The 27,486-nt window shown below is 45.3% G+C and overlaps 1 protein-coding gene across 1 annotated transcript in view; it reads right to left on the bottom strand.

The window, feature by feature from the left end:
* Positions 1-6,528: 6,528 nt before the first annotated feature.
* LOC114314777 (uncharacterized) overlaps positions 6,529-27,486 on the bottom strand; it is a 31,412-nt gene continuing 10,454 nt past the window's right edge. The window contains exons 5-7 of the mRNA XM_082889387.1: positions 7,298-7,408; positions 6,960-7,121; positions 6,529-6,861 (exon numbers count right to left, since the gene is read on the bottom strand). Coding sequence (XP_082745513.1) covers positions 6,529-6,861; positions 6,960-7,121; positions 7,298-7,408 — 606 coding nt within the window. The remainder of the gene's footprint in view (positions 6,862-6,959; positions 7,122-7,297; positions 7,409-27,486) is intronic.

Raw genomic sequence — 27,486 nt, 5'->3', positions numbered from 1 at the left:
TTGAGTCCGAACTGTAGTAAGCCCCAAATGAACAAAATGGGATTCCCTCTCGGGACGTTCGGGGACGTCCACAGTTTCTGGCGACTCTGCTGGGGAGTTAGAGAACTTGACTCGAACTCATGATATCTTGTTTTGACTACACTTATGTGTTTCTTTGCATTGCATGTGCATTGGTGCACCTAGGACATCGTGTTTTCCATCTACTATTCCTGAACGGTTTGCTGGAGGCTCGCTTTGAGAGGCGTGCCATAAGGCAGACCGGTTACTAGCTCTGCCACGATGGGAACACAAACCCCGGTTGTTGCCGGGGCACCCTTTTTGACCATTCGACCTAGTGCATATTCAGAATCCATTGTGACCATTCCAAAGCTAGGACAGGTTGCTTACCCGATTATAGGTTGTTTGAAATTGCTGTGTTTGTAGTAAAACCCTAGTTCTTGACGAAACTAGGACAGGAAACCCTAACCCAACATAGGGGTGTTTTGGCTTTCATTTGCTTGTTATATGTGCTTTTAGAGTTGACCTCTATAGGGAACGCACATATCCGTTTGCAAGTCTGGGCATCAGGCCTGCGAGCATCAGTGTTAGTGTTTTGAGAATCAGTAGTATATACGGGTATAAGATTCAGTTTTGGGGAACAGTGATCAGTGATCAAATGTAGTTGTTTAGTTGTGCTTACAATTGTTTGGTTAAAATTGGGCTGAGCTGCTGCCTGTTTTCTCTTTCAGGAGGAGGGGGAGAGTTTCAGAGATCTGAGTTTAGAATAGCCAGTGTTCTCCTTCACTGAAGCAACGCAGATATCTGATCAGTCAAGTCACCAGTCACATCACCCCCGTTTAATTCAGCGGATTTATGATGGCACAAAATTCAAAGGAGATTGTGGTTATGGCAGCCGGATTAAACCAAGGGATCATCTTATAGGGTGAGACCGATGTTAAGGCACCACACCCACCCAGGTCGCCTTCTGCACGCCCTATTTGAGAACCCCAATTGTTTCACGCTTGTGAACCAACCAGATTTGAGTTAATGGGAATGATTGGCGACCTCTAGAGATCTATGGCTGACCTAGCCTACGAGATATCGGCCCCACCACCAACTGCGTTGTATGCTGGGAACTTTATGCCAGAGGAACCCCCGCTACTGGGGCGAATTGTAATTGAGCTCAGCAAACCTGAAGCTGTCTCAAACTCCAGCAATGACGTATCAACGACAACGGGGCTTCGCACTGAAGCAACAACCCAAACCTCCCACCAAGCTGAGGCTGGTGGAAACAACAACATTAAGGCATATACAGATCCCTACGAACAACTCCAGCAAGCTGTTGAGGCTCTGAAAGCCGGGGGGTTGAATAAGCAACAAGTACTCGCGGTTTTGGCTAAGACTATGGATGACATCTTCCCCACTCAGACCGAGAGCAGTTCAAGCCAAAGGGAAAATCGAGATAGGGACCGTCGTTCCAGAACCGTTCCTCTCAACCCTAATCCTGCACCTGGAAAAGATCAGAGAGCCAAGGCAGCACCTACTGATCCTTTTGCTACTGCATCCAGCAAAGGTCCACAGACTTCGAAGTATTTGCCCCGAGGGCGCAGGGCTTTTCATGCCCTTCACATGCCTTTGTCCAAGGCTCTTCGAATCCTCACGAAAAAAGGTCATCTCAAACCTCTTGAGCGTCGGCCTCTTCTGAGTAATCTCTCTCTCTCACATGATACCATCCAGCACTGTGCGTACCATCAACAGGCTGGTCACACCACCGGCAATTGCTTTCGTCTTCACTACGAAATGAAAGACTTGATTGATGATGAGGTCATCCTCCCACCTAGCTCAGCAAAGTCCGTCACTACTGAGTTTGTGGACTTCGAAGATAATACAAGAATGTGATCAGGGGTTGGCCCACCTGCGGGTGGTGCTGGGTTTACTTCAGATGCGGCGTATGGCACACACTGTTTTGAGCATTTGTGAATACTAGCTTTTGTAGTTTCTGACTCGGGTGTTGAGTTAGTTCTGGGGTTTTATTTTGAGTCTGTCCCGTTGTTTTGAGTCAGTCTTTTGATTAAGGGTCTGTCTTGTTGTATCGAGTCAGTCCTGTTTTGTTAGAGTCGAGTGATTCCGAGAGTGTTACCTCGGACATCACTATTTTGTTTTGTGTTTCTCTTTTTGCTTTCTTTTTGAATCTGTTTCTGCCGTGGAGCCAGTTACATCATAAGATCTAAATGAAACAGCTGTGGTTTTCATGTTTTGTGTCTATTTCTGTTTGAGCCAATTGTGCCAGAAGATTTGAATGGAACGACAGTGCTCGTCACTTGCTCTTCTGTGCCTTGAAATTGTTGCATTGACCTAAGTTTTTCCAAACATTTTCTGAACACTGTGGTGAAAACAAAGAGGAAGGAATTCCTCGGTTTTGCAAAATTTGATCAAATTGAGAGAAAGAGAGGCATGCTATGCCCTTAATGAATGAGATCATGTTTGTTAATATGAGTACTGAGAAGGATCCTGACTTGATCTACATTGGTTCTACACTGTCTTCAGCACGAGCGATTAGTCGTTTTCCTAAAATTTTTCAAAAAAATGTTTTGTGCGGTTCGGTGAAGTCCTGTGTGGAATTGCTATTGAGATCGTGCAGCTTAAGATCGCTCCCAGCCTCGAGACTCGACCCCCCCCCCCTTTACTTTGAAATAGTTGAACTTGCGTTCAGAATGTTCAAACGGTCAACCACAATGTGAGACTTGTATGGCCAGATCAGAAGCACCTCTCGAACCAGGGGCAAAAGACGTCAGATAATGCACTCGAAAAGTCCAAGACGAAGATCAGCAAGAATGCCAAATCCCAGAAAGGAGGAAAGAAGAAAGTACTACCAGGGAACAACTGAGTTCCTATCCATAACACTAGGGGCAAATTCAGCCCCCATTGGATGGACTTCAACATCATCAGTAAACAGTAGCCATTCTTCTGGATTCAGATGGCTTCGAGATCTCAAAACCATTTGACATGGACAAAGCTACACTTTTACCCTTGAGAGGCTCGCTGGGCTAAAATCCCAGATGGGCGACCCAGGCAAAAGTTAGAGCAAGAAAAAAAGTGAAGAAGAGAAAAAATGCAAAAGAATGAAAAAGAAGAAAAAGAAAAGAAAAAAAAAAGAAGACAAAAAGAAATGAAAAGAAAAGAAGAACAAAGCTCACAAGGTTGAAAACCCAGAAAGGGTGGCCTTGGCAAAAGTTAGCTCGCAAAAGGAGAGGTTAATGACCGAATGTACCTTAACCGGAACTACGTAAGGCTTGATTCCCATGTTTAGGATACGTAGGCAACTTCATCCTGAAGTCCAGCCACAAACATTCCCAAATGGATTGTCTCCATGTAATGGTTTTGATTATCTTTGTTTTCTCTATATCGAGAGTTTGGTTGTGATCGTCACTTTGAAGGCTGATTACAAAGCCCAGCGGTGCTATCTAAGCAAGGGGCAACTTTCCGTTGCCATACAATGCGCCGCAATACCATTCAAACAAGGGGCAACTTTCCGTTGCCATTCAGTGTGCTGCGATGTCGTTCAGACAAGGGGCAATTTTCCATTGTTTTGGATATGAGGTTGCTTATCTCGAGAGTAGGTTCCGTGCTCGTAGAGCAGCGGCCGTTTGCAAAAATAGTTTTTGTGAATTTTTACTGAGGTTGACTAATTTTCTTCAAAATTATTCCATTTTTCCAAAATCGAACAATTTTCTTGGACCCGAAAAGGAAAATTTTCAGTGCTCACAATCTAACTTGCATGATTTTAAGTCAGAAAGTTGAACGAGCATGTTAATCAAACTTTTATATTGATCAAAATTGTTTTAGTAGAAAGCAAAAACAAAAAGGGTCAAAATGATGAACTAGGGGCACAGTTGAGTCAGGCTTCCTGTCATTTCCCCGTTGTCCATGCGTTTGCCAGAAAGGGCACTCTACCTGCTAGAGAAGGGCACAGTTGAAGCTAACAACAAAGGGCTGAAAGCTCTCAACATCCTCCAAGCAATGAGGTATCAAGCCAAGTGCGAAGCACGAATTCGAGTGGATCAAGTTACTCCACTCCCTCATTCGGGGCCTTGACTAAATGACACCGGAGGAGATAGCTGCGGGCTAATAGTGTTGGGCATGAACCCACAACCTTTTGTTTATCCATCAAACCACCCAGGGGAGGGATAAAAGATGATAGATTGAAGAATAAAGAGATGTGCGCTGATAGAAAAAGTGAGAAAAAGGGCTTTTTCAGAAAAATAGAGATTGTGTGCCAGAGTGATATGAGAATCACAAAGGAGAAAGGGTGGGAAACAATACCCGGAGAAACTGGCCTCCCGCTTTTGTAACACGTCTGAATGTCGTGTCTTTTGTTTGCCTCGATTCTTGTCTTGAATCGTTTTAGGTGTCTGTGTTTGTCTTTAGGTTGTATACCTTTTCTTTTCTGTTATTGAGTCTTTTTTTCCCTGTGTTCATTCGTAGGCTTAATACCCGATTGAGAACTCATTTCTCGATTTTCAAAATGAATCGCTTTGTGCTCAGAGTGCTGTGCCATTCTCCACGTTTGTTCTTCCACATTTGGAGCATCTGAGTATGTTTCAACTTCTGTCGATCCTATCTTTGCATCCCGTCTGTTCGGATCGAACTGTTTGTTCAGAATTAGCTGTGTGCCGAATAAGCCGAATATTGTGTTATGGGCTGTGAGTTCAGAATGAGCAATGTTCAGAATGGGCTGTGTATTCAGAATCAGCAGTGTCCTGCATGAGTCGTATGATCAAAATGAATAAAGTACTATGATGCGAGCGGTTTGTTCAAAACAAACACTCTATATGTTGAACATATTGAGTACTTGTGATTAGTTCCATTTCTAGTCCTTTCCGATGTTGATTTTGCAAAGTCACACCTGTATTACTTCAATTTGCTTATCGAGTTGTTGCTCATTTGCTTATTGAGTTGTTACTTCAATTTGCTTATCGAGTTGTTGCTCATTTGCTTATCGAGTTGTTACCCATTTTGCTTATCGAGTTGTCGCTCATTTGCTTGTCAAGTTGTTACTCATTTGCTTATTGAGTTGTTACTCATTTCATTACCAAGTTGTCGCAATTTCGCTTATCAAGTTGTTTCTCTCTGGTTATCGAGTTGTAAACTTGTTAAGGCCTCATTTTTGCTTATTGAGTTAATTTGTTACGTTGGTCTACCTGACCCGGCAGTACATGCATGTTCAATTTCCATCCGATTACATTGTTATGTGATATGGTATGATACGATACGATGCGATGTACAAATGCAACACTTTTTCAGCAAAAAGCTTGTTTCATTCCATCATTCTTTCAAATACATAGTTTTGGGAAAGTAAAACCTACCCCAAGCAGTACAAAGTGCTCAAACTACTAGCTAAAAGGAAAATAAAGCAAAAAGAAAGAAAAACAGCAAAAGCCTAGATCAATGTCAACTGGTCTCAGGCACGAGAGTCTGTCCTCGTCCTCTTCCTGGACGAAGGTCCAGGAGCGTCGTTACCATCCCCACCATCTGAGCCCGAGCCCAAGTCATCTCCAGTCTCATCCTCAGACGACTCTGCCTTTGTCTCGGACTCATCATCATCTGGAATTGGTGCCCGCGAGTTGCTCCCAAAATGAGTGCGCTTCGCTTTGGTGCGGGGGGGTACTGTGGTCCCCAGTCCTGCTCTCCCTCCTCCTCGGGCAGACATGGATGGTCCTGCTGGAGCACCCCCTGCAACCGGTGTCTGGAATGGGGGCTAAAAATGACAAATGGTAAATACATCATGAATGCTATGAGCAGTACATTAGTGCAGAATGCCGTGTATGAATGCTACGAGCAGTATATCAGTGCAGAATGCCGTGTATGAATGCTATGAGCAGTATATCAGTCCAGAATGTCGTGCATGAATGCTATGAGAAGTATATCAGTGCAAAATGCCGTGTATGAATGCTATGAGTTTTGTGTCAGTACAGAGTACAGTGACTGAGTGCAGTGTATGAATGCCGTGAGCAATGCTATGAGCAGTCTGTGGGTTACGGTGTATCAAATGCCATGAGGGCCGCGTGTCAAGGGCAGTGTTGACAGTGCGATGTATCAGATTATGTGTGAAACAGATTATGCACAGTTTGAGATTCTGGTTGAAGGAGCTTACTGGGATACCGTAAATAGCCAATAAGTCGAGGCTCCGCTGTAGCATCCCCATCACGGAAGCAGTCAACTCGAAACACTTGCGAGTGTACTCGGCAGAAGTCTACAAGAGTGTTAGAAATATGAATATTCCGCGAAAAATCGAGAGAAATAAAATGAAATGACTGTACAAGATGCAAAATACATAGTACATACCGAAGGCAAGCCGTAGAATCTGACTAGCTCATGATCAGGCGGAGGAGGAGCGATGGGGATCTGGTAAGTCTCCCCACCTTGCCCTCGGCATATCACCATGGTAGGCAGCTCGGGCCACCAAGCTCCCTGCCCTCTCCAGGGCCCACTCCTACCTCGGGCCCGAGGTGCCCGCGATGCTCCTACTCTCGCAGTTGGCGCCGCTAGTCACTCTCTCTCAACTCGGCCGGTACCGGCCAGAGGCCGCATGACATAGGTCTGGACGAACTCCGCGTAGTCGCCCTCGTCTACATAGCGCTCATGGCTCCAGCCGATGGTGTAACTCATCATCTCCGCTAAGGTATACTTCTCAGTGTCCCTCGCATGGGTAGGAGGAGGTGCTGGAACCGGCTGCTCTGGCACGCCCAAGGTCTGCTGCAAGAAGCGCTTCCCATAGTACCAGGCACGACAAACCGGGCCCTCTAACAAGACTCTGAATCTGGCAGTCTCCTCAGCGCCGGCATACCGCTCCCGAACTGCAATGGGCAACAAGGCCCATGGCTGCCAAGTGATCTGCAAATAGCAGTACATACAGTTTGTTATCTGATATTTAAGGTACATTGCAAAGAAAAGCCAATAAACTAAAATGTCTGACATACCTCGGCTACGGTGATAGTGTCAAAGTAGCGGTGGAAGAATATGAAGGGCTCCCGCGGCCTCTGCTCGCATCTCATGTCAAAGCGGTGAGAAAATGGGACCATGGGGGGCATCTCCTCGTTCGGTACTGGGGCAAGCCTTGGAAAGTAGGCATTCACCCAGAACTGTATAGTGTGACAGAACGGATATGAGCATGCTTATCAGATAAAGCAGTATACAGATGAAGCAGTACGCAGATAAAGCAGAAAGCAGTATATGTAGTGTATTGTGCAGTGTGTGCAGTGTATAGAGTACAGATAATGTAAAACAAAACTAAAAAGACAGAAAAGGGAATATGTACCTTCCAAGCTCGCCAGTAGCCTCCGAGCAACTGTCCGCTGAGGCAGGAGGATGAACTCATATAACCGTAAAGAGTGGCCAAGCCAGCGCCATCCCAGTCATAGCGGCAGATCTGTGTCACATCCACAAGTGCGCTTAACAAATAAAGGGCGATGGTGTTTGCCCGATCGGCGAAAAGTGTGGTCCCTAGCAGAAACATGATAAAGCCGCGAGTATACTGCTCTTCCTCATCTTGGGTAGTAGGTGCCTAGATCCGAAAATGGTCCTCGAACCGTGAATATCTCACAAACCTTGCCCCGAGCGAGAGGTGGCTAAGCGCTGAGCAGGTACATCTGAGCGGCGTCCCACTTGTCCATGTCGGTATCAAAGCGGATCGGATCACCCCCCACTCCGATGCCTATGAGCATGGAGAAGTCGAAAGGAGTCATCGTTGTCTGCCCGGTGGCAGAAAGGTGGAGGAAGTTGGCGGTGTCCCACCACATCTCCACCAGAGCAGCAAGAAGGGGCCTACTCGCAGTGAGGCGCGAGAGTCCCATGCAGAAGGTCCCAAATCTGGCTCGGTCAACAATGCGACGAATCGCATCAGGTAGCTCCCCTAACCTCTAGCGGCAACATTCCTATACCCCCGGAAGGCATGGTAATCCCCCTGTGGTCAAAACAAACATTTGCGAAGAAGTGTTACAAATACAGTGTTGTGTTGAAAGCACTTAGAATTGATGAAAATACAGCGTGTGTACACGTGTTCAGATTCAAATAGATATTAGGTGCGGGTGTGCTCGCAGTGAACTACAGCATGTGATGTATTAGTCTATTTGAGTGGTTCAGTGGAAAATACAACGTGTGTGCGTGTGTTCAGATTCAAATAGATATCCGGTGCAGGTGTGCTCGCAGTGAACTACATGTGATGTATCAGTGTGTTTGAGTGGTTCAGTGGAAGATAAAGTGTGTATACACGTGTTCAGATTCAAATAGATATCAGGTGCGGGTGTGCTCGCAGTGAACTACAGCATATGATGTATCGGTGTATCTGGGCCAAATAGTTAAAGAAGAGAATCAACTATTGTAGTTATGCATTCTACTCTACAGAAAATGAAACAGGGAAGAGTGTACCTCAGAAGCGCCACAGGACAGATGTGACTCTGGCTCGCGTAGCAGAAGCTCCAGTGGCACGCATCACTCATAGTTCCTGAAGTGACGGATGCTATCAGAAGGAAGCGCGTGTATCGCCGGCCTGTAGGCCGCCGGATCGAACGGCCGGCTATGAAGAGGCAGGAGCTCAGCCACAAGGTCCAAGGTCCACTTCCAACTCCAGGGGAGCCTCGCCGCCTGGAATGTCATCTGCCATCTCAAGAATAGTGTGAAAATGGCCGGAAGTGTGAAAACTGGGCAAGAATTTTAAAAGTCAACCCAAAAGTCAACCCCGAGAGGATGAAAAATGGGCAGAAAAGTCAAAGTCTAAAAAGGGCACAAAGATCGAGGTAAACTTGGGGGAAACAAACCCTAAGTGGTGGAAACCAAGAAAAAATCACCGAAATTAAGATTTGTTCGGTTCAAAACGTGCGAAACGAGGAGGTTTTCGCGAATCAAACGACGAAAAGGGCCCTAAAATATGACAAAAACTCGGATCGAAGGAAGGAAACTCGCCTAGAGAGAGAGGGGAGAGATTTTCGACCAAGGAGGAAGTGGAAATACAGTGCTTGAAGCCCTATATTTAAAGACCAGTGGCCAATTGACAAAACTGCCCCGATACAGTAATTTTTGGCCGGTCGGCCACATTGTTAGCCGGTCGGCCAACTATTTGACTGGTGACCTTATTTCGTGGCCGATGGATGGCATGTGGTCTTCCCCGGTGGCCGGTGCATCTTCCACACCCCTGTTTGGGTCATTGATGTGGTTTGAAACCTTCATTTATCAAGGCAGTACAAGGAAATGCACTTTTAAACCTTGATCGACCTTCGTGTTGAGCTCGAGCCGTGTTTCCGGTATGCGATGCTCAATACGCGCAAAGTGTATCCTTTTCGTATCCTTGGGTATCTTATAAGGTTCAATAACCACTTTAAATGCGTTGCATTACATGTGTTGCCTTGTTTATGATAAACATGCATAAGTTGCATTGTTATGCACGTCTACGCGCGTTGTAACACACACAATTTGCATTGTTATGCACTGTTCATTTGCATTGTCATACATTTCAAGAAAAAAACAAATGTGCGTTGTCACGCATTTAAGGTCATTTGCATTGTCATGCATTTCAAGAGACATGCGTTGTCACGCATTTGAGTTCATTTGTATTGTCATGCATTTCAAGAAAAAAACAAATGTGCGTTGTCACGTATTTGAGGTCATTTGCATTGTCATGCATTTCAAGAGACGTGCGTTGTCCCGCATTTTGAATTCATTTGCAATGTCGTGCATCCCAATAGTATGCATTGTCGTGCATTTCAATAAGTCATGCATTGTCATACACTTTAATTACACGCATTGTCATGCATCTTTCATCTGCATTTCAGTTCATGCATTGTCATGCATTCTCGTTCATGCATTGTCATGCGTGTCTCATTTCGTATTGTCATGCATCTCAAATTACACGCATTGTCATGCATGTTTCCGACCACGCATTGTCATGTGCACCTCATTTGCATTGTTATTCATTTCAATTACACGCTTTGTCATGCATTTTAATTACAGGCATTATCATGCAATTCATGCATTGTCATGCGTGTCTCATTTCGCATTGTCATGCATCTCCATATCGTGCATTGTCATGCATTTCAGTACGTGCATTATCATGCATTCCCTTATCACGCATTGTTGTGCATTTCAATTACACGCATTGTCGTACATTTCAATTGCATGCATTGTCGCGCATTTCAGTTCATGCATTGTCATGCGTGTCTCATTTTGCATTGTCATGCATCTTTCATCTACATTTCAATTCCATGCATTGTCATGCATTCTCGTTCATGCATTGTCATGCGTGTCTCATTATGCATTGTCATGCATTTCCTTACTTTGCATTGTCATGCATTTCAGTACACGCATTGTCATGCATTTCTCTCATCGTGCATTGTTATGCACACCGCATTTGCGTTGTCATGCATTTCCTTATCATTCATTGTCATGCATCTCCTTACTTTGCATTGTTATGCATTTCAGTACATGCATTGTCATGCATTCCCTTATCACGCCTTGTCACACATTTCCTTATCATGCATTGTCATGCATTTCGGTACATGCATTGTAATCCATTTTCCTATTTTGCATTGTCATGCATTTCAGTATATGCATTGTCATGCATTTTCCTACCTCACAATGTTATACACGTTTCATTTGCATTGTTTCTGCTATACACATTGCATGTATTTCCGCGCGTGCTTTACTTACATGTGTATATTTCGCTTACTTTACACATTGCATGCGTTTCTGCGTGTGCTTTACTTATATGTGTTTATGCATCCCCACAGGTGGTTACACATTGTACACGTTTTCGCGTGTACTTTACTTACATGTGTTCATATCTTGCTTTCTTTACACATTGCATGCGTTTTCGCGTGTGCTTTACTTATATGTGTTTATGCATCCCCCCAGGTGGTTACACATTGTACACGTTTTCGCGTGTACTTTACTTACATATGTTCATACCTTGCTTGCTTTACACATTGCATGTGTTTCTGTGTGTGCTTTACTTATATGTGTTTATGCATCCCCCCAGGTGGTTACACATTGTACACGTTTTCGCGTGTACTTTACTTACATGTGTTCATACCTTGCTTGCTTTACACATTGCATGCATTTCCGTGTGTGCTTTACTTACATGTGTTTATGCATCCTCCCAGGTAGTTACACATAGTACACGTTTTCGCGTGTACTTTACTTACATGTGTTCATACCCTGCTTGCTTTACACATTGCATGCGTTTCCGCATGTGCTTTACTTATATGTGTTTATGCATCCTCCCAGGTGGTTACACATTGTACACATTTTCGCGTGTACTTTACTTACATGTGTTCATACCTTGCTTGCTTTACACATTGCAGGCGTTTCCACGTGTGCTTTACTTATATGTCTTTATGCATCCCCCCAGGTGGTTACACATTGTACATGTTTTCACGTGCACTTTACTTACATGTGTTCATACCTTGCCTACTTTACAGATTGTACACGTTTTCACGTGTGCTTTACTTACACGTGTTCATGCATATTTTCAGGAGGTTACGCATTGCTTGCGTTAGCGCGCATGCTTTTCCTATATGTGTTCATTCCTACCATACACATTGCATGCGTTGTCGCGTATTGCTTTACGTATATGTGTTCAAGTTCCTTTTTGTACACATTGCATGCGTTGTCGCATATTGCTTTACTTATATGTGTTCAAGTTCCTCTTTATACACATTGCATGTGTTGTCGCGTATTGCTTTACTCACATGTGTTCAAGTTTCTTTTATACACATTGTATGCGTTGTCACGTGTACTTTACTTACATGTGTTCAAGTTTCTTTTGTACACATTCTATGCATTATCGCGTGTACTTTACTCACATGTGTTCAAGTTTCTTTTATAACACATTGCATGCGTTGTCGCGCATGATTTACTTACATGTATTCATACTTATCTTCACAATTACCCTAAACATTGTACATGTTGTTGCATGTGCTTTACTTACATATGTACATTTTATTCTTCGCTTTACACATTGTACATGTTGTCACATGTGATTTACTTACATGTGTATACTTTTCCTCACCTCCACACATTGTACACGTTGTCAAGTGTACTTTACTTATATGTGTTTGTGCCTTCATAGCATTGTTATGCTTGTTTCAAAATGCATTGTTATGCACACACTCGGGTTGCGTTGTTATGCACCCCTTCCACCGCACTGTCATGCACCCTTTCACTCGCGTTGTCATGCACTTTTTACTTGCGTTTCTATGCATGTATCTAACGATATTGTACCTGTTAAGTTCTCTTTCTTTTTCAGGCACGATATTGTATGTACAGTTCATTTGAGGCTGGCACGACCAGCCGAACTGGGCAGGAACGATATTGTATGTAGGGTTCATTTGAAGCTGGCACGACCAGACGAACCACATAGGTATTGTATTCCCCACGTTGAATGTATCGAGAATTACATAATTCTCTTACGTCCTTTCTGCATTGTAGTGTAGTTTGGTTTTTGGCTTGCTTAAAACTGTTGCATTTATTGTATGTATTTGCTTCGTTACAGCTTTCTTTGCATGATCATAAGTTATGTTCCGCTTTGTGCATTGTTCTTGCATTTTGCCCCTGCCTTCGGGCACATATCTTGCTATCTTGCATGTTTGTCTAAGTCTTCGGCCTTGTCAAAAAAGGGTCGTCTCTGCGCTTTGACATTCACTCCCGTCATTGTTATGACTTTCGAGCTCTGTCAAAGAGGGGCAACTGTAGACACCCCATTTTTGACCGTCCTTAAGGCTTGGACGTCACCGTTTGAACACTAGGTGACCATTCATGTTCATGTTCGTCTTGAGTTCTCGAAGGTTTCGGTTGCGTGCCTTGCCTCAAGACGTCTCAACTTGTTTATTTTGTGCTTGGTTGTACACCAAACACTTGTGTTTTTGCTTCTGAGGGCAGGGAATGGCTTGTTGGCCATCCCCACACCTCACCGGCCTTAGCTTGAGGCCACCGGCTCTCTTTTCTTGCTACTGGCCAAATAGTTTGGTCGGTCGACAGTGTTTTTGGTCGGTCAGCCATTTTTGTTGGTCAATCGGCCATATTTTCCAGCTGACCCTTGTTCATCTGCTTTATGCAGATATTTAGTGCCATCTGGCACAGTTGGCACGCACAATTCACCCCCACCATACACATGTATGGAGGGATTTGCCTCTTGGGTTAGCTTCTCTTAGAAGCTTTAGAATTGAACCTCTATAAGAGGAGAGCCCCTCCTCCTTCTCCAGGGTTCCAGAGGTCTGAAATTAGGGTTAAAAATAGTTGTATCTATCTATCTCTATATCTCCCTCTCTTTACATATTTGTGTGTGTATAAGGTTGTTTTGTTCATACTTTTGCACACAAACACCTAGCATTACACCATCCTTTTGGAGCTGAGGTCCTTGGAGGTTGATTTTGGTGTTCTTGGGTTGCTTTGGACTCAAAAAACCTGCTGGACCATTGTTCTTGAAGAAGGTCTACAAAAGTGAGTGTTCTTGCTTTAGTTTCCCCATTTTTGCACAAGCTTTTAGCCTATCTTTCATACAGTTTTAAGCTTCGACTATAACTGATAAAGTTCTAATTTTGTGTGCTTTAGAACTTTGCTTATGGTCACTTTGAGGTTTGGGGTTGTCTCCCCCCTCCAAGGCCTTGTTTTAGGCCATACCTTTAGGCCATTGTTCTTAGGTTTGCATGACCTTTGTACCACTGAAATCTAGAGGATTTTCAGTGGTGGGGAGGTGGTTTTGGTGTCCTAAATGGGAAAGGGTCATCCCCTCTCCTTGTTGTCTTTGATGCTTGCACAAATGGCTTGTGTTGTAGCTTGTATGCCTAGTTTGCTTTAGCTTCATTTCAGTAGGTATTAGGCTTTGTTTTGCCATGTTATACCTCTGTTTCAAGTTGGTTTAGACATGCCATGTATGCTTCATACACTTGTCTTGTAATCCCATGTTTTAGCCTTAACATGCATCATGTTGTAACATGTGTTTTTAGCATGATTTTGGCTTGACTCCGTGAAGTTTTTTATACCTGTTTTGGCATGCTTTAGGTCTGATTTTTTATACCTTTTAGACAGTGGCCGAGCCCCTGTTTTTCACCATTTCCCGCACGTGCGGCCATGACTCCCGCACGTGCGGCAACATCTCCCGCACGTGCGGCCATGAGCCCCGCACGTGTGGTGATTCTGCTCAAAATTGTCTGAAATTCTAACAAAATCCCAATCTTTTGGTACATCCTCACAAGGCTCATTTTAACATTTTTAGTTGACAATACATAACCTAAAATTCATGTTACAAAGGCTTCAAATACATACATTAAACTAGGCAAACACTAATTCTTGAATCCATAACTATAATCAAATTTCCTTTTTCATCAACATCATATATATCATCACATATATATATAAGGTAAGTTCTTCATGATCTTTCATGAGAAAGTAAGAAATCAAAGCTAATTTCTCCACATACATACATAAGCAACTTAGTTCAAACTCACCCAATGGATTAAACATGATCCAATTACACCTTGGTGTAACATGTCCGCGGGGGGGGGGGGGGGGGGGGGAGAAACCTCGCTGCTACAGTTCGGACTCGACTTGTGTCACGGTTCTTAATCTGAACCAAAGAGTCCAAATCTGGCAAATCGTTTTGAGAAACAGATTTTTGAAAAAGTAGTGCCAAACATGGACTGCTTTGCCAGATACAGAGTCGCCACCTAAATATTTTTAAAATGGGAAAATTTAGGAAACCCTGACTCGGTGCCGAAGGCCACATGTCCGTCATCACCGGAGTTGTCTCGGCTCGGGAGCTTGGGTACGATCGGGGAAGGTCAGCTATGAGCACCCCCTTTCGCCCGGTCCGAAGACCGGCCTCTACTAACCGTGATATCCGTTTTTGAAAACTTTATGTGTTCTTAAACCAATTGTTAGCCTAGAATCACTATGTTATGCGCGCAGCAAACAAGTATAGACTAGATTGCCTAATTTGGAAATAAACATTGCATATCCGTTTGGTTTGAAAATGCTTTGGAATTTGCTACTCGCAAGTAGGCCAAAATACGGATTTCAACGAGTTTTTCCAACTTAAACAATCCGGCCTTCACCCACAGGCATTCAAAACAGTTTAACACATAAGCATCTAGCCACATGTTAAGCATGCTGTCATGGTAACATTCACACTCATGCGATATGCTAAAGCGGAAATACTTACATAGTACTCCGTGCCAAAACAAAGAACTTGTTAGCAAACATGCATGATCCAAGTCCATGTGAAGTGCCTAATGCGTCGCATACAAAATATTGCTAGAATAGGCTCGGCTATCCTAAACATGTCATGTGAAAATGCACAATTATCACGTATTCAGTTTGGGAATTGAAGCATTGATGCAATTAGCGTGATGTACCGAGCCTAATGCATGCAATACAAATGCATGGATACACACATGCATAGCATAAGGTATGCTAAATTAAACGTGCCCTAATCTACCATCATAAGCAGGTAAATAAAAGGGAAGAAAGACGTGAGGTTGGAAGACATACACACACTCACGCACACTTATTACAGGTTTGCCCTCGCTCGGAGGGACCGAAATAATAATACAAATTAATTAACTACACCAGCTAATTAATATTACAAATTAACTAATTTAATTAACAAATTGAATAAATTAAATAAAGCGGGAAAACGCCTCGGGAAGCGCGCCACCATGTGCAAGCTGCCTCTGTTTTCTCTCCTATGCTCCTCTGGAGGCTGTCAAAACCTCAGGGTTGCATCCCTAGGCACTGGGGAGTACCACCGGCTGAGTGGAATCATCACCGGCACTGGTATGTGTCCATCGGCACAAAATTGAGTCTGTCAGCAGAGAAAAGGTTGCCAGCCGGCACCTTACACTGCCGGTCGGCAAAGAAAGTCTGCTGGACCTGCAACTCACAGCAACAGAGGGCAAAACAAGGCATGGCAGCACAATTCAAGGCATGTATGCACCAACCATGTCTCTTATCGTTGTAATGACTCAAAGGGACATGTGCCTCGGTTCTCGGGCCACCAATCACGCATTTCCATGCATGATGGTCCAAGGAACCAAGCATGCAACTTTGGTTTCAAATGCATGCAAACCAATCAAACAAATTAGGCCCAATTCCTATCACCAATTCAAGGAGCAAGGCATGCATGCAAAATGCAATTCAACCTAGGCATACAAGCTAGGAATGCAACATGACATGGCAAGGCACTTATGCAAGCATACAAGCATACATATGGCAATGCAAATGGATGGCAAGATGGACTTATACATGAATTAAGCAACTCTAAAAAGGCCTAAAACAGTAGCCAAAAGTGCTAAAGAGTGAGAGCTAAATGGCATGCACACACACATGCACATAAGGACCAACACTTAAGCACAAATCAAACAACATTCAAGCACACTTGAAAGGAGGAAACATGGACAATTAGCATGCGACATGAGCCCTAAAATCATGTTATAAAATGATGCCAAATCAAGTTATAAATCAAGCCAAAACATGCAACGAATAGTCCAAGTGTTCAAGGCAAGTCAATAAGGCATTGAACTACACTTATCATGACCAAACATGGCATGCATTAAACAACTAAAAACAGATTTTTAGCATGTTAAAACAAGGCCAAAGGACTCCTTAGATGGCATCTAAGTGGCCCAAATTCAAAGGCATGCAAAGGCATCAAAACATGGAGCACGCAACACATGCTTTCAAAGTATTAAAGAGGCATGCAAGGCAATCAAACATGCATGGAAATGGGACTGAAATAGCATGTAGGATGATTCCAAATCACCAAAACAATGCAAAGATGGCATGCTACACATGCACATACTCAAGGCCAACAAGCCCAAATACAAAAGAGCTATATCAAGCATGCCAAAATCAACCCAAATGACTATGGACAGAGCTAAAACATGGCAAAATAAGCACAAAATCTTCACAAATGCAAGCCTAAAACATGCTCCAACAAAGGCTAACAACCTAGAACATGTTAAGGCACAAATAAGGCATTACATGGCAACTATGCTAAACATGCATGAAGTTCCAAAACCAATTTGAAATCATGTTATATTATAGATATATAAGCATGAAAAACAAACCAAACATGCTCAACACACACTCAAGCATAGGCCTCCTTAAGAGGTCAAAATATGCCCTTTTCAAGGACAACAAGGAGAGGGGGTGGCCCTCTCCTTCTTGGGACTTCAAAGCATCATCTTCACCACTGAAATCCCTCAAGATTTCAGTGGTGAAGAGACCTCAACACCAAAATCCCGGAGCTAGCACAAAATGGCTCAAAATGAGGCCTTTTGAGGCCTAAGGGTGGTCAACAACCCTCAAACAATGAAACACTCTTAATAAACAACAAAGAGGGCTTAAAAACAGAACTTTTTTATGTTATACAATAATCACAAAACAGCTCTAAGACTAGTAGAATATTGATGCAAGAATGGGGAAAAAAGGGACTAGAATCTCACCCTTGATGCCTTCGTCAACAAAGATGCTCCAATGGCCTCCTTGAGCTTGAATCCAACACCAAAATTTCAAAACACACTCTTTAGAACCTCAGCTCCAAGAGGAAGGTGAAACACTAGGTGTTTGTGTGCAATAGTGAGACACAAAACACCTAGTGTGCAAAATGAGAGGAAAAGAGAGATAGGTGAGTGTATCTAACCCTAACCCTAGGAAAAACCAGAGCTCTCCTCTGTCTTCTCTCCTCAAAAATGTCTAAAAGCCTATTCTTTTGCCTTAGAGAGAGCTTCTCTCTATATGCCTCTTGTAAAGCTTACAAGACAAGCTTTGCAAGAGGGAGATCCCTCCATACACGTGTATGGAGGGGAGAAAAAGCAATACAGCTGTCCAAAAATATCTACAAAAGCAAATGAACAGCAATCGGCCGGCAAAAAATGCCATCTTGGCCAAAAATAGTGCCGGTCGGCAACAAATAGTGCTGACCGGCAACAAAGAGTGCCGGCCGGCAAACTATATTGCCGGTGGCAGCAAAAACCAGCCGGTGGCATCTAGCCAATGCCGGTGGTGGGTGGGGATGGTCTACAAGCCTGACCCTGCCTTTCCAAGGCAAAACACAAGTGTTTGGTGCAAAACCAGACACTAAACGGTCGAGTTCGGAGATCCTGAGGCAAGGCACGCGAGCCGAGGCTTCCGGGAACTCCAAACGAACACAAACATGGATAATCACCGAGTGTTCAAACGGTGACGTCCAAGTCTTGAGGACGGTCAAAAATGGGGTGTCTACAGTTGCCCCTCTTTGACAGAATTCGAAAGTCATAACAATGACGGGAGTGAATGTCAAAGCCCAGAGACGACCCATTTTTGACAAGGCCGAAGACTCAGACAAACATGCAAGACAAATAAGGTATGCGCCCGGAGGCAGGGGCGAAATGCAAGACAATGCACGAAGCCGAGCATAACTTATGATCATGCAAAGAAAGCTGTAATGAAGCAAACATGTGACAATTTTAAGCTAGCATACCAAACTACACTACAATGCAGAAAGGATGTAAGAGAATTATGGAATTCTCAATACGTCTCACTCGGGAGATACAATACCTGTGCGGCTCGTCTGGTTGCACCAGCTTCAAATGAACCGTACATATAATATCGTGCCTGCAAAGAAACACAAACTTAACAGGTACAACATGGTTAGCAACATGCATGACAATGCAAATGTGGTGTACTCGAAATGCGATATATACAAAACAATGTATAAATAATGCAAATGAAGATGCAATGTAATTGAAACAATGCAAGCTACATGCAAAGCATTTGAATCGTGATCCAATCACGAGTGGTTCGAAACCACATCTATGTCAAATAGATTGATGGAGATAACAAGTCTGTCTACCATAGAACGGTCAACTGAACTATGAGTATTGTAGACAGACGCAAGAACAAGTATTGGGTGGAATTGACATAAGTGGGGAAACAACCCGCTGGAGAAAGGACTACGATCCTAATGCCGGATGCAAAAATTACACTACAATGTAATACATGAATATGGCACGCAGGCCAAACCAAATCTTGCTTAGGAAAGGCATGCATAAATACGAGCCATGTGTAACACAGAAAAGGTGCCGCAACCCTCAACCAACATATCAACGTGGAATCGGCGCGATACACATACAGAACTGTGTTTTAACATGAAAAGTAAGGGCACATACCAGACCAAGCTCAACCTGGAAAGGTGCAAGCCAAAGGCGGAAGGTGATGCAATGAATGCATGCAATCTACAATGCAATATCTACAAATATGCAATAGAGTGGATATTTACAACATGCATGACAATGCAGTGCAATGCGACCCACTGGGGAAAATGCAATGGATGCATGCAAGCTACAATGGAAATGCATGACAATGCACTATGATGCAATGACTATGATTGCAACTTTCCCTATCTTACCAACAGGGCGGTATATTAGGTTGGTCCAGTATCCAGAATTGAGGCGTAGACATGCCGCCTCAACCTATGGGGCTTCCATACAGATTTCAAGCCGAGGGTAAACCCCTGGGTATTTAAACCAGACTTTAGTCTCGGAACTCCCGAACCTTTGCGTTCTACGCATAAGCCGTTCGAACTCTAGTTTCCACCGTCCCAGTTGGTCTTCTTGGAGCTCATCGCAAACACAGACAGGTGGCTTTACCAGACCACCGAAAGTCGTCCGGGCACGACAAACACCGAAGGAATTGCACCTTCAGAGGATTTAAGGTCTCCTGGACCGGGATGCAAAATGGTATGCATGACAATGCATGTTTTGTTTTTTTTTTTGAAATGCAAATGATGTATGAAATGCATGTCGCATGGAATGCGCGACAACACGCGGCTCTCGAAGTGTACGACAATGCGAACACTAAATGTCTTACACCTTCCAAGGATTTAAGGTCTCCTAGACCGTACGTGTTTAAGGTCTCGCCAGACCATGCGTGTTTAAGGTCTCGCCAGACCGGCGGTATTGCACGACGGTATGATGCGCAAAATAGCGCAATGCGTTAGGCAACGCGAGTGCACAGGACAGTGCGATGGAATGTATGCAAAATGCAATGAGATGCGCAAAATAGCGCGAAATTTGAAATGCACAAAATAGTGCGATGCGCAGAACAGCGCGAGATTTGAAATGCACAAAACAACGCAATGCGCAGAACAGCGCGAGGTTTGAAATGCACAAAACAGTGCGATGCGCAGAACAGCGCGAGGTTTGAAATGCACAAAACAGTGCGATGCGCAGAACAGCGCGAGGTTTGAAATGCACAAAACAGTGCGATGCGCAGAACAACGAGGTTTGAAATGCACAAAACAGTGCGATGCGCAGAACAGCGCGAGGTTTGAAATGCACAAAACAGTGCGATGCGCAGAACAGCGCGAGGTTTGAAATGCACAAAACAGTGCAATGCGCAGAACAGCGTGAGGTTTGAAATGCACAAAACAGTGCGATGCGCAAAACAGCGCGAACAATTTCAAAATGCACAAAACAGTGCGATGCCAAGTGTGACATGCATGCCACACGGAGTGTAAATGGGCTTGAATGCGCAACAACGCACGTATTCCGGAATGCATGACAATGCATGGAATGGAAATGCAATGATGATGCATGAGAAATGTGCACGATAATGCAAAGGGGTGCGTGTTGCAACGCATGTAACACGTGCATAACAATGCAAATGTGTGGCGCATGACAGCGCAATGTAATGCACCGAAGTAGTGTGATGAACTCGTGCAACACACCTGGGGCAACTTTTGAATTCAAAAAGGATACAAAAAGGATACACCTTGCACGAATTCGAGTGCTACGCACTGGAGACACGACCCGAAGTCAAAACGGAGGCCGGTTGAATGTCGGAGATGCACTTTCTTGCACTTTCTTCAGCTATGAAGACCCAAAACAACTCAAATGGCCTAAACAAAGCTGTGGGAACCCCACCGGCCGGAAGATGAGGCCACCGGCTGGCCATCGGCACAAAAACAATTCCATCGGCACAAAAAAGTGCCGGCCGGCACAAAACATTGCCGACCGGCAAACAGTTGCTGGTGCGGGGCAGTTTTGTCTTTTCACCTTGGGTGTTATAAAATAGGGCTTCATGCCCTATTTTCTCATTCTTCTCACGCCGAAAACCCTTGCTCTCTCTCTCTAGAGTGCTTCTCTCTCATTTTTCGCCCGTTTCTTCGCGTTCTACGCTCGTTTCATCGTCGGATTCGCGATCCTCTTCGCGTTTCGGACATTTTCCACCGATCACATTCTTGTTTCGGTGCCTCGTTCGGGGTTCTCGCCTTTTCGGGGTTTGTTCCCCTCACTTTCCTCTTCATTTCCGTGCCTCTTCACATTCTGGCCTTCCCGGCCATTTTCGACCCTCTCGGGAGTTGACTTTTCAGTTGACTCTTCGCATTCCGGCTCGGTTTTCCCTTTTCCGGCCATTTTCACACCACTCTCTTCATGGCGGACGACATTCCACGTGGCGGGACTCCCCCGGACCACGAGATGGATCCCGGGGTCGAGCTCCTACCACTGAGCGAGCGCCCGTTCGACCCGGCGACCTACCGGTCGGCGATCCACGTTCTGCCCCCAGACGGCCTGCGTCAGTTCCGGAGCTTTGAGAGGTACGCGGCGCCTGAGCTACTACTACGTGAGCCTACCTCCCACCTTTCATTCGGCACTTCCGAGGTAATTTTTCTTCTTTCTGCTTTACTTTCTGCAATGTAGGATACAAAACTGCCATAGTTAGTTGTATTCTCTAACTGCTGAAATCTGATATGCCGTAGACCGTAGTTGACTGTAAACATACATACAACTGATATCTGCTTGAGACTGACACATGCACACACACTGCACTAGCCCCGAATCACTCAAACACACTGCACTCACTGTATTTCACTGCATACACACTGGTACCCAGTATTCGTCTGAATCTGTCAAACTTGCACACATACCACATCTGTTCTGAAACACCCAAACACGCTGACACAGCACACGTATTTCACTGTAAGCACACCGGCACCCGGTATTTGCCGGAATCTGACAAACTTGCATACATGCCATATCTGTCTTTTCAAAATTACATTTTGAATGTTGTCCTGCAATTGTCATTTTCTGTTTGCAGGAGGGTTCCCATACCATTCGCGGGTATGGGAATACTGGTGCGCGGGAGTGGTATGATGAGCTCCCTGATGCGGTCCAGCGCATCGTGGACCGAGCGGGCTTCGGCACCTTCTGCCGAGGGCTCTCTAGGCTCTCCACATGTAGACCTCTCCTTGCTGCTTTGGCGGAGAGGTGGTGGGACACCACCGATTCTTCCGATTTTTCTGCTGCAGGGGACATGACGATCACCACTTATGACTTCTCGATGCTCACAGGCATCGGGGTAGGGGGGATCCGATCCATTTCGACACCGACATGGATGAGTGGACTGCCGCTCAGGTCCATTTACTGGGGGAGGCCCCACCACTAGCTCGTCCAGGCTTCGTGCGGTACTCCTGGTTCGAGACACAGTTTCGGGTCCAGCCCGCATTGGAGGAGGTGCAGATGACCCCAGAGGACGAGGAGAGGTATGCTCGCGGCTTCCTCATGTTCCTGTTCGGGACTACCATCTTCGCCGACCGGGCGAACACCGTGCCTCTCTGTCTTCTCAGCGTACTGGTGGACGTCCGGGACATCTTGCACTATGACTGGGGTGGCGCTGCTCTGGCCACCCTATACGGATATATGAGCTCGGCTTCTCGCGGCAGCGGCCAGCTCCTCGAAGGCTACTGGCGGGCTTGGGAGGTACATTTCTTCTCCGCTTTTTCACTCCTGTCTCGTACTTTCCGTACTCTGTACACTGCACACACTGTAGTCTGCTTCATACTCACTGTATACTGTACACACGGCACACACATACATTCTGCTTTACACTTACTGTACACTGCTCACACTGTACACTGTACACAATACAAAACACGGCTCTGCCATTCCTGCTTCATTCTGCATATTCTGCTTTATCTGATGATCATACTGACATCTGTTTTGCAGCTGTGGGTTTACGCCTACTTTCCTAGGCTTGCACCTGTGCCAGTTGCGGAGCCTCCTCCGGCTGTCCCGTTCTCGAGTCGTTTTGACGGGAGATGCACCCGGCGACCACGGGAGACGTTCGGCTTCTTCCGCCGATACTTCGACACCATCACCCCCACAGAGGTATGCTTTATTTTCAATTCATTTAGCTTCGCTTTCCCACTGCATATTTCAATAACAGTAGATAACAAACTTTCTGTTACTTTCAGATCACATGGCGGCCATGGGCTTCCTTGCCGTCGGCGATGCGGGGTCGGTTCCCTGGTGCTGAGGAGACCTCGCGTTTCCGGATCTTGCTTGAGGGCCCGGTCTGTCGGGCTTGGTACTTGGAGGAGCGTTTTCTACGCCAGACCCGCGGGTTACCTGAGCAGATAGTCCCGGCTCACCCTCCTGCAGAGATGAGGGAGACCGAGGGGCTGACCCCTGAGCAGCTGGATGATTACTCCATCGGCTGGGAGGAGGCCGGCTTCCGAGGCACCGGCGACTATCAGGAGTACGTGCGGACGTACCTGATGCGACCTTTGAGCGGCCGTCGAGCAGAGGGGGCCAGGCTTGTGGCATCGGCGGCTGGGGCCGGAGCAGGAGCAGGAGCAGGGGCTGGGTCTTCGAGGAGGGCCCGGGTCCGTGGCAGGGGCGGAGTGCGGGGAGGACGAGGAGCTGGCTGGCCTGCCCTGCCTGCTGTACTGACTTTCCAAGGGCAGGGTGGGTCGACCTATCAGATCCCCTTTGCCCCTCCACTGGCTGGGCATGAGTTCATTGACATCCCCGACCTTCCGCCGGTATGTATCACTGCACTTCGTACAATTATTCATTTCAGTTTACTTGATATTCCACAGAATACTAATGCATCTGATACCTTTGCAGGCTTCTTCTGAGTACACCCGTCAGTCGTTGGCGATGAATGCCTCGATGATGGGGATGCTCCAGCGGACATTTGACCTTCTAGCCGTCTACAGCATACCGGTATGTCCTTCTGACACTGGCCTCAAACCATTCATTCACTGCTTTACATAATCTGATGCACGGCACAACACCTGATACACTGATCTCACAGTATCTGAACACTGCATACGCTGCATTCTGCACCAAACTCTGTACTGATAAACTGCTCACGACATTCATACACTGTACTCACACACTGCATTCTGCACTGATAAACTGCTCACGGCATTCATACACTGTATTTACACACTGCATTCTGCACTGATAAACTGCTCACGGCATTCATACACTGTATTTACACACTGCATTCTGCACTGATAAACTGCTCACGGCATACTGATGCATTTCCTTTTCGTGTACTTTTCAGCCTCCTTTCCATATTCCTATGGCGGGAGGTGCTCCAGCTAGACCTTCTGTCTCTGCCTGGGGGAGAGATGAGGAGGGCCGAATATTTCCCCGTACCAGGGGAGGGCGTACTCACGTCGGGAGTAGCTCGCGAGCTCCAGTCCCGGATGATGACGACGACGAGGAGTCAAAGGCGGAGGCAGGGTCATCGGAGGAGGAGACCGGAGACGGTTCTAGCTCGGGCTCTGACGACGATGCTGATGATGCTCCTGGACCTTCGTCCAGGAAGAGGACCAGGACAGACTGACGGCCCTTCGGAGTGCTTGACACAGATGCAGATTTTTGCTATCTCTTCTTTCTTTTTTGTACTTTTCTTTTTGGTTGGTAGATAGATTACCTTGTACTGCCGCAAGCAGATTTTTGTTTCCAAAACTTGTACATTCGAAAAGACAATGGAATGAAACGGACTTTTTATCTGAAAAAGTGTTTACATTTACACATTTCATGCATTGCATCGCATCTCATCATGTTACACCTCAATGTAAATGAAATTGATTGGTTATCTGAAAATTAAACGCTTGCACTGTAATAATCAGATAACTAAACAGCCAACAGAAAAATAACCCAAGCAATCCACTGCCTGATTCTGGACACACAGCCCTTACTCTGTTGGGGATTAATCTGCACACAGCCCATAACACAACATTCGATTCATTCTGCACACGGCAATTCTCAAACAAACAGCCCAATTTGACAGGACGAACCTCAAAGATGGAACCGGTTGGAGTCGAGACACGTTCAAATGTAGAGAATGGCACAGCATTCTGAGCATAAGCAATTTTTTTTGAAATCGAATGAGGGTTTTTCAAACCGGGATATCGAGCCCAACACTGAACACAGCGGGGAGGACTCAAACAAAGAGGTACACGACCTAAACACAACGAGACACGCTCGGGAGAGACTCAAAACAAAAGACGAGACCGTCGAATGAAAGAGACACGACACACAGACGCGTAAACGAAGATGGGAGACCTCGAACCACGAGGAGCCAGTTCAATCTGGGTATTGTTTTCCCACCCTTTCTCATTTGTGATCCTCACATCACTCGACTCTCAAGCTCGGATTTTCTCTCAAAACCCTTTTCCTCACTTTTCTCTCAACTTACACCTCTCTATTCTTCAATCTCTCATTTTCCATCCCTCCCCGGGGTGATTAATGGATGAACAGGAAGTTGCGGGTTCACGCCCGATGCCGTTAGCTCACCGCTATTTCTTCTGGCGGGCAGAGCGCTCTTCTGGCAAGTACGTCGGTGACGGGGGAAAGACAGAACGCCTGGCTCAACTGTGCCCCTAGTTCATCATTTTAACCATTCTTTGTTTTTGCTTTCTACTAAAACAGTTTTGATCAAAATGAGAGTCGGATTAACGTACTTGTTCAATTTTTGATTTGAAAAGCGTGCAAGTCAGGCTGCAAGCACTGAAAATTTTCCTTTTTGGGTCCAAGACAATGGTCCGATTTTGGAAAAATGAAATAGTTTTCGAGAAAATAGTCAACCTCAGTAAAAATTTTCAAAAACTATTTTTCAAACAGTCAATGCTCAACGAGCATGAAACTTACTCTTCGAGATGCGCAACCTCGGATCGGAGGCAATGAAAAATTGCCCCTGGTTTGAAGGGGGGTGGGAGGCAACGGAAAGTTGCCCCTAGTCTGAATGGCGTCTCACGACGGCTTGTGGCAACGGAAAGTTGCCCCTTGTTTGGGATGGTGCCGCAGCAATCCGCAGACAGTCTTCATTGGCGGTGGTCGAGTTCTTGGACACAGCGATGACGAAGACGAGCACGACACATATATGGACACAGTCACCTTGAAGGGTGTTGGCCACTGGACTTTGAAGTGAAATTGAAACCATTGCATGGACTGAGACGCTTATGAAAGCGTTGGGGGCTGGACTTCATGATGAAGTTGCCTACGTATCCCAAACATGGGAATCAAGCCTTACGTAGTTCCGGTTAAGGTCCACTCGGGTATTTTAACCTTTACTTTGTTTGGCTCTCACTTTTGCCAAGGCGCCCAATGCGGGTTTTCAACCTTGCGAGCTTCTTTTCATTTTCTATTTCTTTTTGCTTTTTTTTCTTGCTTCTTTTTTTTCTTTTTTTCTTTTTCAATCTTTCTTTTTGTATTTTTCTCTTTTTTTGTATTTTTCTCTTGCTCTAACTTTTGTCTGGGCCGCCCTTCCGGGTTTTCGGCCCAGCGAGCCTCTCAAAGGGTAAAAGTGTAGCAAGTCCATGCCAAATGGTTTTTGAAATTGAAGCCTCTCTGTGTCTAGGAGAACGGCTGTTGCACTGATTTGCGGAGAATCCATCAAGGTTGCTCCACGAGCTTCTTCCGGCGAGATCTACTCCTTCTGATTTGGCTTTGATGCTTCTTGATCGAAGGCTACCTCAAAACTGGCCACACGGGCCTTTCATGGCGTTTGTCTGTTGAACTTTCTGAACATTCTGAACGGGTTCAAAGTTTGAACGGGTTGAATCTTGAGGCTGAGAGCGATCCTAGGCTGCGCAATCTCAAGAGCGATTCCACACAGGTCTTCGCAGGGCCGCGTAAAACATTTGTTTTTGAAAGTTTTTAAGAAAGCGACAAATCGCTCGCGCCGAAGATAGTGTGGAACCAATCTGGATCAGGCCAGGATCCTTCTCAGTACTCACGCCGACAAGCATGGTTTCATTCATAAAAAGGCTTAGCACGCCTTTCTTTCTCTCAAAATGATCAAAATTTTGCAAAACCCGAGGAATTCCTTCCTCTTCGTTTTTATCACCGCAGTGTTCAAGAGGTTTGTTTTGAAAAACTTAGGTTAATGCAATGAGTTTGGCACACAGGAGAGCAGGCGAGATGTACTGTCAGCCCATTCAAATTCTCTGGCACTTATGCTGAAAGCAAGCATGAAGTTGAGATAGCAACAGCTGTTTTGATCGGCTTTGTTGGTGCAACTGGCCCCTCGGCAGAAACAGACTCAAAACAAAAATAGATAATAATTACAAAACAAAATGGTGTTCGAGGCAACAACCCCAGAATCACCAGGTATTATATACAACGGGGACTGACTCGATACAACCAGACAGACCCTTAAGCAAAAAAAAAGACTGAC

The sequence above is a fragment of the Camellia sinensis genome, chromosome 9 (genome assembly GCF_055761805.1).
Source record: "Camellia sinensis isolate YWXY chromosome 9, ASM5576180v1, whole genome shotgun sequence".
In the NCBI taxonomy this organism is placed as follows: Eukaryota; Viridiplantae; Streptophyta; class Magnoliopsida; order Ericales; family Theaceae; genus Camellia; species Camellia sinensis.
The sequence above is the reverse complement of the archived record's forward strand: the minus strand, read 5'-3'. Positions and strand labels throughout refer to the sequence as shown.